The 12,506-nt window shown below is 45.0% G+C and overlaps 1 protein-coding gene across 7 annotated transcripts in view; it reads left to right on the forward strand.

Moving 5' to 3' along the window:
- PHACTR1 (phosphatase and actin regulator 1) overlaps positions 1 to 12,506 on the forward strand; it is a 314,716-nt gene that overhangs the window by 243,848 nt on the left and 58,362 nt on the right. For all 7 annotated transcript variants that reach the window (XM_069853669.1, XM_069853668.1, XM_069853672.1 and 4 more), the window contains one exon: positions 11,570 to 11,900. In XM_069853669.1, the coding sequence (XP_069709770.1) occupies positions 11,570 to 11,900 (331 nt within the window). The remainder of the gene's footprint in view (positions 1 to 11,569; positions 11,901 to 12,506) is intronic.

Below are 12,506 nucleotides of genomic sequence, written 5' to 3' on the forward strand. Positions count from 1 at the left end.
TTTTGCAGCTGGAAATTTTGTGTGAAGTAGAATCAGGCTCAAGCTTTCAGCATAAGTCAAATGCATGATAGTGGTGACTTTTCAGTTCAGTGAAACAGAACTATGAATTCTCTTATTTGTGGTGGCCTTTAGTGGTCTCTCACCCACTCCTAAATAAACTCTTGTGCGTGCATATACAAAACCTTCAGGGAAAAGGAACAGAGATTCAGATTTAGTCATAGAGCCCTAATGTAATTGACAGTTATTTCTGGTGGAACTGAAAGCCTGATTTATACATACCTTATAAATAAAAGTATTAAACTTATTCTTAAGGGTCTACTTACTTTGGTGGTCTAGAGGATATATGTGTTGTTTGATGCCTTGTCTTCTCCACTGATAATTATTTTAGCTGTGTATAATCTTTGGAAATGAGCAATCAATCCTAATGAAGCACCCTCATCAGAGAGAAGCAGAATTAATGCTATTCTTTTACTAATTACTCCAGAGACATTCTCAGTTTGTGTGTGTGGAAACAAGTAAAATCAGAATTCTGACGTTCGAGGTGAAGACACTTCTACTCTTGCTGCATACCCACTTTTCTGCTGAAGATTTTGCCAGAAGGCTGAAGGACAAATTAAAACAAAGTGGGCATGGCTAATGGAGAGTGACAGTGGTTTAATGGTCTGGTAGCTCTGTTTAAGAAGACTGTGAGGGGAGATGTGATCTTGTGAACACATCTGAAAATGCAGAAGCTCCTCTTAAATTCTGCCTTAAGATATATATGTGTGTATGTGTACATATGTATGTTTATGCAATAGAAACGTTTTGTGCAAACATCTATTGTAAAATCACTACAGGCATGGTCAGCAACAAAAGAAAAAAAACAGAGAGAGAAATATTTTACATGAAAACTTAAGGAAAGAAAAGCTTCTTTTGAGTCTGTCCACCTTCTTGCTGTGAACCTATCCCAAACTTCTTCTGTGAAGACATGAAGATTGGCCTGTGGAGCTTGGCGAAGGACTTAATACAGCTTTTAGAAATGAAAAAGGAACATTCCTTAACTCTGAAAGCATTTGTGAACCATCTGAAACATCTGTCTGTCTGTACCAAGTCAAAGACTGGCCTTATCCTTGGTAAGAAACACACATAAAAGAGCCAGCCTAAAATAAACCTGTAGGAGCACATTTAATGTTGGGGGCAATGAAAAGAAAGTGTCCGTTTTAAAGGAGAGAAGAAGAGAGAATTGCCCCTCACAAAGTCACTCAACCTTGGCATGCTTCTTCTCAAGGCTTAGGTACTGTGGGGATGGGACAGTGCAGGAACAGGGACAGAGCCAAACACAGACTACAACGAGAGCAACCACTGGGAGTGATGCCACCACCACTGCTGAAAATGCTTCGTACTTTGCCTAGTACCACCTCACATGCTCTTGATGATACAGTGGAATGTTGCTATTACAGCACTGGGTGTGAAAGTGCCCATGCAACCCTAGAAGACAGGCAACTCTGGAAAAAAAACATGATCCTTAACTGTTCTGATACTGTTTATTCACTTCCCTGCAGTTGCTGTTGGCCATTTACGTCCCAGTGAGCCTTCACTGGTTTTCAGATTTGATTATTATTAGGCAGCACACATGGACAGAATTTTTTTCATAATTTTACTTCTCCAAGATGCAGGTGTGGAACACAGACATTTACAACATTTGCAGCACCCTTACTTCATTGAAAATGTAGGAGGATCCAAAATAATCACCTGGAACCAAACTTAATTGGACTGCTGGGATGAAGTCCCCAGATTATTGTAAAATTTTTAATGGCCAAAAGTGAACGAGAAGACAGGTCATATCTGATTTGATAGATAACATACCCCAGCGGTGTAAAGCTTCTTTTGATCTTGATTCATTAAACTCCTACTTCTCACCAGCACAGACCATGTTTTCTGAAATTAGTTAGATATTTTCCATTTAAACAACTGAATTGCCAGTAGCCCATAAAGTCCCATAAAACATCAGAGAACAAAATGTGTGCCGCTAAGCCGGAATCTCAGCAATGTCTGAGTGTGTATGAACCTGAAGTTAGCCTAATATCATAATAGGGTGTTGCCTTGCTTGAATCTGAGCACTCAACTGTTGTATTTAAGCTTTGAAAAGCCTTTTGCATTCTTTTCCTTTCTTCATTCAAGATTTTGAGGAGGGGCATAGCACATTTTTAGTTCTGGTCTTGGGCCGTCTAGTTAAGTCTCTGTAGAGTAAGAGCTAGTTCAGAATTAGAGGCAAATATTTAACAGGGTAGGAAATGTTACAAGTCCCCAAAAGTTACTCCTGATAATGCAGACAATCTAGGGATACGGTGTGAGAACAGGAATGCCTGGTGTCCTGCTGCATTGCCACAACACAGCTGATTGTTGGTTACAGCATTATAAAAGGATTTACAACTACAATTTATCCAATAAATATTCTCTGAGTTATGACCCATGAAGTGTCTCAGAAGACTCCTGTGGGGATGAGCCCAAGACGTTATCCACAAACTTCGTACTCTGTGTATGTTGACTCCTGCTGCTGGCTCTGGTGGGCCACATTCATGAAGATTGGTTACATTCATGTTGGGGCAGTGGACAATTCTCTTTTCACTGTGTGCTTGCAGGAGAAGCAGCAGAGCAAAAGCAGCTCTCCTTCACCAGCACCCTTAGGCTGTCATGGGGAACTGGACCCTGATGCAGTTGTGCTCTCCATATTTCCTCTGCCTGCTGCTGCCTGGAGGGAAGTATGTAGCACATCTATGCAGAAGGGAATCTCATCTTTGAAACCCCTCTTCAAGGCTCTGCATAGGAATTCATGCAGAGCCATGTTTTTCAACCTTTAGGCTAAGCATGCTTTGCTTGTGTTCTCCAAATTCAACTTGAACTTTGGATGCATACATGGTGCAGAAGAACAGCAAAGAATTTCTGCCTCAAATCCTCCCTGCAGTCATGGCTACAGATCTTACTGTAGTCAGCAACAAATACATGGCAAAGCTTTGAGAACAGTTTCTAACTTGTTTTTATGAATCTTCTCAAAAAACTCATTCAAAGAAGGAAAGAGACTCCCACTGTTCAGGCACGAGTGATTCCTGGGGAAAAGACCTGGAAAAGTAAAAGCTATTTGTCCAAATGCTGCCAGCAAATATCAGGTACATCACCTCATTTCTATTATGGAGCTTCCTCAACAGACCATACTGACTTTTGTAGAGGCTTTTTTACATGTTACAGAATTAATTTCTCAGCTGGAATTTAACGAGTAACTCATTAACTTTATGATGAGTTGTATTATTTGTGTATAGTACAGCAAAGGTCATAATGTAAAGTCATCCAGGTGGGAAGGAACCTCACTGAGTCTCTAGTCCAACATTCTGCTCAAAGCAGGACCAGCTACGGGATCAGACCAGGTAGCTTAGGGCTTTGTCCAGCTGGGCCTTGATAACCTTAGAGGATGCCAGCTGTTCAACCTGTCTGGGCAAACCAGTTGCACTGTTTGGCTCTTCTCATAAGGGAAAATATTTTCATTGTAATCCAGTCTTCAACCTCTCGTTTCAATTTTTGCCTACTGTCTCTCCTCCTCTCACCATGCACCACCCTACTGATAACCTTCTCATTGCTAATGGAGAGTTGCTGTTAAGTGCTCCCTCTGCAAGCTATCTTTTCTCCAAGCTGAAATTGTCCTGGTTCCTCAGCTTCTCCTCATACGACAGGTGCTTCAGCCTTCAACCATTGCAGTGTCCATCTGCTCAACTCATTCTGGGGTTTTGATGCCTTTCCTGGGGTGTCCTAAACTTGGCATAGTAATCTAGAAACCATCTAAGGAGAGCTGAATAAAAGGGGAACAATCCCTTGATATCCTGGCTGCTTTTCTGCTCATAGAACCCAGGAGGCCGTTGCCCTTCCTTGCCGTCGAGATACAATGTTGAATCCTCTTCGGCATCACAAGAGGTGGAGAAACAACTTTTCTGCCACTAGCAGGGTAGTAAGCACAGCCAGCTCTGCCACCAGCTCAGGATTCCCACGCATGCTCTCTGCCGCGGAGAAGCCATTAACACTGCTTCTTCGGCGGCACCCGGCAGCAGGACGGTGAGTTCTGTAGTGGGGTGGACATTTTGAGGCCGTGGGAGCTTCCCTGAGCCGGGAAAATCCCAGAAAAATCCAGGCGGGGGCGGGGCTCCTGACAGCCCCACACGCTGGTCCCGCGGTGCCTGACGGGAGGGGGCGGTCCCGGCGGCCACCGCGGGAGATTTAAATGGTCCCCCTGGGAGCGCCGTAAAGCGGAGCGGGCCAAAGAGGTGCGGGGCAGTTCGAGCAGGCACGACGCAGAGAGGACCTAGAGACTAGACAGAAGACACCGAGGACCATGGTGGCCGCCCGGCAGAAGATTAAAGCTGCTCCGTGTGCTGCAGCAGGCAGGGTGGATGCTGCCACCCAGCCAGAGCCACAGTGGGTGCAGCAGCTACCCAGACCCTGGGCTGCAGGCACTGTCTCCCTCCCACACCAGCTCGGGCCTCTGGTACTGGCTCCACGTGTGAAAGCTGCGCTCGAGTGGGGCAACTCTGTCGTATGGTGGAGGAGTTAAGGGAGGAGGTAAAGAGGCTGAGGACCATCAGGGAGTGTGAGAGGGAGGTAGACCAGTGGAGTAGTGCCCTCTCACTAACTCAGCAGCCTGCTGGAGCTGGTGTGTCCAAACACCATCCACCTGCAAACTGCAAGGCTGGGGTTACAAGAGATGGGGAATGGCAGCAAGTTCCTGCCAGATGAAGGAAAACTGCTCCCCTCAACCAGACAGCAAAACCCCAGATCCCCCTGGTGAACAAGTACCATGTGCTGCAGGTGGAATCCAATCCTGAGGATGAGGATGATGGCTCCCACAGCCTAGAATCTTTCTCTAGGCCGCACCATCCTCAGAAGAAGATAAAAACATCCTCCATTAAGAAGAAGAGGAGGGTGATGGTTGTAGGGGACTCCCTCCTAAAAGGAACGGAGGGACCCATTTGCAGACCGGACCCACTCCACAGAGAGGTCTGGTGCTTACCGGGGGCATCAGTGAAGGAGATAGCTAGAAAACTTCTCTCCCTGGTCCACAAGACAGACTGCTATCCTCTGATAGTAGTCCAAACGGGTGATGATGATCTAGTAGACAGAAAGTCCAAAGCCATCAAGAAAGACTTCAGGGCCATTGGGAAAATGATGGGAGGGCTCTGGGGCACAAATAGTATTCTGCTCCATCCCAAGGCTAAATAGAGAGGAGCTGGAAGTCAGGAAGAAGAATTCGACTAATGCCTGGCTCCGGGCCTGGTGCGAGGAGAGGGGCTTTGGCTTCTTTGATCATGGGGTGGCTCACGCACCCCCAGACTTTGTTGCTAAGGATGGGACACGTGTGTCTCCTAGGGGAGCTAAAGTTCTTGCTAAAAACCTAGCTAAGCTCATAAACAGAGCTTTAAACTAGATGCGAAGGGAGAGGGGATTGAGACCAGGCTAGACAAGAGCGAGCCTGGATGTGGGGCACTGGTGATTTGGAGAGGATGTGCTGGTGAGGACCACCAGTACATCACCACACAGAAAGTGGGAGAGAACACACCTGGGGGTGCTAAGAGAGATACAGGCACTCTGGTGCTAGCTTCTCCAGTTACCAGGCAATTGGAAACAAACTGTTCCCTCTAAGAGGGCTGAAGGCTCAGCAGCTCAGCTGAAGTGCATTTACACAAATGCACACAGCATGGGGAATAAGAAGGAAGAGCTGGAAGCTGTTGTAGGGCAAGGAGCCTATGATGTTGTTGCCATCATGGAAATGTGGTGGGATGACTCATGTAACTGGAGTGCAGCTATGGTGGGGTACAAACTCTTCAGGCGGGATAGGAAGGGTAGGAGAGGAGGCAGGGTAGCCGTCTTTGTAAGGGAGGACTTGGACACCATTGAGATTGATTGTGGTGATGAGGAGATTGAGTGCCTGTGGGTTAAAATCAGAAGAGCCCACCAGAAGGTAGATTTTGTGATGGGAGTCTGTTACAGACCACCCAGCCAAGGAGAAGCAGCTGATGAGCTCTTCTATAAACAGGTGTGGTTAATCTCTAGATCAATGCCTCTTGTTCTTGTGGGAGACTTCAATCTTCCTGATATCTGCTGGAAGTATAGTAGAGCAGAAAGGAAGCAGTCTAGGAGGTTCCTGGAGTGCGTGGAAGACAACTTCCTTGCACAGCTGGTGAATGAACCAACAAGGGAAGGTGCCCTCCTGGACCTGCTGTTTGTGAACAGAGAAGGCCTTGTGGGGGATGTGGCAGTAGGTGGATGCCTAGGACAAAGTGATCATGAGATAGGATTTTCTGTTCTAGGTGAAGTGAAGAGGGTGGTTAGCAGGACAGTAGCATTAAATTTCCAGAGGGCAGACTTTGAACTCTTCAGAAGGCTGGTTGGCAAAGTCTCATGGGAGACAGTACTTAAGGGCAAGGGAGCCCATGAGGGCTGGGAGCTCTTCAAAAAGGAAATCCTAGCAGCTCAGGAGAAAGCCATCCCCATGTTCCAAAAAAAAAGCCAGCAGGGGAAAAAAACAGCTTGGTTGAACAGAGAGATATATCAAGATATATCTTGATATCAAGAACAAGAGGAATGTTTATGGGCTCTGGAAAAGGGGACAGGCCTCTTGGGTGGACTACAGGAGGGAAGTGAGATTGTGTAGAGAAAAAATCAGGAGGGCTAAGGCTCAACTAGAAATCAGATTGGCAAAGTCTGTGAAAGATAACAAAAAATCTTTCTATAAATATATAAATAATAAAAGGAGGACTAGGGAGACCATACAGTCCCTATTGGACGCAGAAGGAACAACAGTGACAGGGGATGAGGAAAAGGCTGAGGTACTTAATGCCTTCTTTGCCTCAGTCTTTAATTGTAAAGAAAGTTGTTCCCTCTGTGTACAAACCCAGGAGCTAGAGGAGCAAAATGAGGCTCCCATGATCCAAGAGGAGGTGGTAAGAGCCTTGCTTGCCCAACTAGACACCCACAAGTCTATGGGGCCAGATGGGATTCATCTAAGGGTATTGAAGGAGCTGGCAGATGTGCTGGCCAAGCCCCTTTCCATCATCTTCCAACAGTCCTGGAAGACTGGGAAGTCCCACTGGACTGGAGGCTGGCTGATGTTGTGCCCATCTACAAGAATGGTCGCAGGGAGGACCCAGGGAACTACAGGCCTGTCAGTCTGACCTCAGTGCCAGGGAAAGCCATGGAGCAGGTGATCTTGAGTGTTATCATGAAGCACATGCAAGAGAACTGGGTGATCAGGCCCAGTCAACATGGGTTCACAACAGGCAGGTCTTGCCAAACTAACCTGATCGCCTTCTATGACAAAGTGACTCGGCTTCTGGATGAGGGAAAGACTGTGGATGTGGTCTTCCTGGACTTGAGTAAAGCATTTGACACAGTTTCTCACAGCATTCTGCTTTGGAAACTGTCAGCCCCTGGCCTGGACAGGCGCACACTCTCCTGGGTGGAAAACTGGTTGGATGGCCGGGCCCAGAGAGTGGTGGGAATGGAGTTAACTCCAGCTGGAGGCCAGTGACAAGTGGGGTTCAATGTCTTTATCAATGACCTGGGTGAAGGCATTGAGTGCACCCTTAGCAAGTTTGCGGACGACACTAAGCTGGGTGGAAGTGTCGATCTGCTGGAGGGTAGGGAGGCTCTGCAAAGGGATCTGAACAGGCTGGACCACTGGGCTGAGTCCAATGGCATGAGGTTTAACAAGGCCAAATGCCAGGTCCTGCACTTGGGGTACAACAACCCTATGCAGTGCTACAGACTAGGAGAAGTCTGTCTAGAAAGCTGCCTGGAGGAGAGGGACCTGGGGGTGTTGGTTGACAGCGACTGAACATGAGCCGACAGTGTGCCCAGGTGGCCAAGAAAGCCAATGGCATCTTGGCTTGTATCAGAGGTGTTTAAGGTGCGGGTGGACGAGGTGCTAAGGGGCATGGTTTAGTGTTTGATAGGAATGGTTGGACTCGATGATCCGGTGGGTCTCTTCCAACCTGGTTATTCTAGGATTCTATGATTCTCCATGCTGTAGTTGTGCTAGGGCAAAATTTGAGGATTTTAATGAGCTTTCTTACCAGCCCTACTGGAGCAATAGTAACTGCCATACCTCCAGAACTTCCTAGCACCCTATCTGCAACAGTTCGATCTGTAACATCCACCAACCAGCTCTCCAGCCATGTTTAGTGGCTAGGAAACATCAGGCTTGGTGTACTTGGTGTGGAGCTCCAGTGCACCATAAGCATGTCAGAAGAACCATACAGGAGTAAACCTTCTAAGGAGTGAATTAAAGTCTAGTTATCTATCTCCTTAAAACCAAGAAGGAAACACAGCAACTGTAGTTGTTAGCAAAATAATCTATATGGAAGCAGTAATGGCTGACCTGTTTGTCATAGGTGTGATGTGCAGCAAATATTGTGACATCCACTACTATATTTTAAGTAATTGTCATCAGCAGTGGGAAGGTTTCTGTGTCTAACATCTCATTCATCAATTCTAGCACAGTTATTACTTAACCATACGCATACCTGGGTGGTCACAATCCTGCTGGGAGCCAACATCTTGCAGAATTGCTCATTATTCTCTTGAGCATGGAGAGCCTCAGCCAAGAGAGATTAATCAGACTTGCACATCTGGCTTCACACAGTTTGCTTCTCTTCTGTCACATGAGTGCTTTGTGCAGTGATTTAAGACTCTGGTAATATTCCGCTGAGAAGATGCTTATCACAGATTCCTTGTTCATATTTCCACTGTCCAGCTTCTTATTTATCTTCAGATGTCCATGTCCGATAGCTATTCCATGCTAAAGACAGTAACTGTTTCCACTCCTGGTTCATATATCATGTACATTGTGAAATCAAAATAAACAAGAGGGAAGAACTGTAAAACACAGTTATCTCACTCTTACATGCAGAGACAAGTTGTTCTCATATTTATTCCAGAACATGGTAGCACGCTTTCCAGCAGCATGCCTAGAGCGCATGGGTTGAAGCAAGGCCTCATTTGTTCAGCCCACTTGCTGATCTGACTGAGCAGTAAAACTTGCAGTACAAGGTCTCTGTTACTGATGTCAATGAAGATATACAGATATGTTTCCAAGCAAATGGATCAAAATCATCTCCTATTGCAGTCATTCTCCTTTTAGTTTGTGTTTTTGTTTGGTTTGCTTTTTTTTTTTAACAGACAAGCAGAATTCTTCTGAAGGTGAAGGGCAGACAAGTAGATTTAATGTTTTTGGTTCATTTTCAAGGCTCTGATAAGGTATTAGGGCCGTATTCAGACAGGCTCAAGAACTTGGGTGAAACACAGTTGGTCTGAATAAAGCCTTACCTTAAAAAAGACAAGATATTTGGCAGCTGTCCAGGGGAGTCCACTGAAAACACGTTGATGTGAAGGATTTCTTTAAATTTAGGTGGAAACTAAACATCCATACCTGTATTGTGAAGAGCGGAAATCAGAGTATGTACATCTGATTCGTGATGGAGTATGTGGTTACTTGGGATAATTAAGCTAGACTTGTTCTCCCATGCAACTCCAAAGCTGCAGTTCCTCTATCACAAGTCTGCTATATGAATGCTTGCATGAGAAAGCAAAATAATTTTTCACTGTATTTTAGAAGACAGATGGAAGGATTCCTGTTTACTTTATACCTGAACCATTCGGCATGTTATGCTCACTCCCAAAATACAATATTGCTTTAATCTTCAGAATCACAGAAGGCAGCAAACCCTGTTGATGCTTCCAGTTATTCTGTTGTCAGAAGCAAGAAACACCTTTGGTTGGGTTCTCTTTGAATTCACCATTAAGAATGACTCCCCTGCACTATACAGGGATGGTAGGATATCCTGGCACAGGCACTGTCAGTTGAAGATGTTAATTGAGATACAGCAGAAAACGATCCAAAGCTAACAGTCAAACCTGCACTTTTCAAAATGGAAATACCGATCTCAGTGTGGTCTTCGTAATTCAGGACTAGCTCTAGAAGTGAAATTGTCTGCAGCAAAAATTTATGAAAACACTTTATTACTAGAAATCCCACAGAAGCCCCATTCTCAGGGCTCTATACATCTTACCCTTTACTTTTTCTGTTCTTTACCTTTTATTGAAGATCATGTGTTCTTTTATGCAGAATACATATACACAGAATAACATGTATGTAAGAAAAACATGGTAACTTGGGGACCTTTCTGTGCATTAATAGAAAATCCTGAAAGTAATTTTTTTTTCCCTGCTGTACATAAGGCAACCTGCTTTAGAGAAGACAGTGTTCTGTGGTTTGGCAATCCTGTCAGTTAGATTTCAGTCTTGACGGAGTTGTCAGAAGAATTCTTTCCTTTAAGAGACAACATGTTGAGTGCATTGAAAGCCAAAAGGCTTGGGTTTTACTCTCTGTAACTCTTCAACTCTACAATTTGGAAAGGCCACTATCTCTCCGTGCCTCTATTTTGTCTTCGTACATCCTTTGCCTCTCCTACATCTTCAGCCTATAAGCCCTTTGAAGAAAGGGAAGCCATACACTCGGTGTGTGGTTCCTCGCATAATAAAAACACTGGTGGATACTCTGGATTCAATGAAGCTATGACTAGCACTAAAAAAAAGTCTAATGTCATATTGGACACTGGCAACACGCACGGTCTTTTTCCACATTACTATCCTTAATAATTTTCAAGAAGTGTTAGTACTTGGAAGTCCTAGTGTCAGCTGTGTGCACTGTGGCTGATAGATAGGAATACTCAGAATAGGCCCAGAGGGAGGAACGAATAAAGGGGACAAGGGGAATGATAGTTAATGCTAAAGAGAGCCATCTGCGAAAGGTATTCAGAAATCTGATATCACTCAGAAGGATAATCACCTTTGAAAACTGGAGAGCAACATCTTGTCGCCAGACTTTCTCAGGTCTTCTGGTTCCTTTGCCACAGAATCACAAAATTATTTTAGTCGTGTCTTCTGAAAAAGAATGCATCAATCTTAATGATCTTCTGCCCTTTATATTTTTTCCCTCCTGTAACCTTTGGTTTTTTTTCTTGCCTTATAATGTAGTTTTAAAACCAGATGTTTTGCACATTGCAAAGCTGTAAGAAATGTGACTTGTAGTAATTGCACTGCAGTGGCTGAGAAGGATCAGGAATCCCTGAGCTTGTGCTCCATCAGTGATGGTGGTGAGTCATCATGGAACTTTAGACACCTAATTCCTCTCCCCCTGTTTCTCCGCCTGTTGAGCAGGAGACACGGCGCTTACCTCACAGGGCTGTTTCAGAGGATTAGGGCTTTAGAACACCGAAGTGTGCCACAGGCCTTGTTACGCATTGCTTAATGTGTTTATTAAGGCGCATGCACAGCACTGGGATGTTTTTTATGAGACTCATCTGCAAAGCGTTTTTTCTGAAGACAGGGCTGTGCGCATGCTATTCAGAGTTGTCTGTCACAGCAGGAAAGGGATGCACACTCCCATGTTGTTTAGCAACCTCAGTACCTGCCCTCCCAGGCAGATACCCTGAACTCCATCATACTGCCATGAAAACTAATATCAGGGCCTCTCTTTCTTCTGTTTTAGATCCTGGTGCTCCTGTGAAACTGCCTTGTATGCCAGTTAAACTGTCACCTCCACTACCTCCAAAGAAAGTCATGATTTGCATGCCTTTAGGGGGGCCAGACCTCTCTCTCTCATCCTATTCTACACAGAAGAGCTCCCAGCAGCCTTTGACTCAGCACCATCACACTGTCCTGCCATCCCAGTTAGCAGCTCACCAGCACCAGCTCCAGTATGGCAGCCACAGCCAGCACCTGCCTTCTGGGTCCAGCACGTTGCCCATTCACCCTTCAGGGTGCCGGATGATAGAGGAACTCAACAAAACGCTAGCCATGACCATGCAGAGGCTAGAAAGGTAATGGTCAACTTTTAAAATTACCTGTTGATGTGCACTGTTTCCTGCTAAACTCTGTATTGACATCACCACTTGAGTTATGTTGACAGTACTTCAGTCCAGCCACAGGGACAGGGAAAGCCCCTTTCCAGGCTTCTTTGACAAGTTTGTAGCAGAAAGGAGAAAAAGACCACATCTCCTGAACCCTGTTCTCCCGTTCAAGGAACTAGATAATTCAACTGACAGAGAAGTTGCTTAACAGGACATCTGGCTTGCAATATTTTCTGCAGAGTGCATAACTGCAAAGCTCTGATTATGTGGAGGACTGCTAAAAAAAAGAAAGGAAGTAGAAAAAATCAAAAAAGAACAATAAAACCCAAACATGCTATTCAATCAGGGCATCTGACTAGTATTACCAGTTAGCTCGGAACAGCCTATCAGGGCATCCTACAAGTCACTCAGAGGGGTTTTAGTTTTTATTAGGTTTAAGTTTTTATTCAGTTATTTCAATTAATTTAATTTAAATTACATATTTGATCTTTAAGAAAGTATTTAACCAATTCCACAGTAGCTACCTTCTTAGCCATTTGCCTCTGGAGGAGGACTGTACATTTGATCAGAAAAGCC

Source organism: Phaenicophaeus curvirostris, chromosome 3, assembly GCF_032191515.1.
Source record: "Phaenicophaeus curvirostris isolate KB17595 chromosome 3, BPBGC_Pcur_1.0, whole genome shotgun sequence".
NCBI classification, from domain to species: Eukaryota; Metazoa; Chordata; class Aves; order Cuculiformes; family Cuculidae; genus Phaenicophaeus; species Phaenicophaeus curvirostris.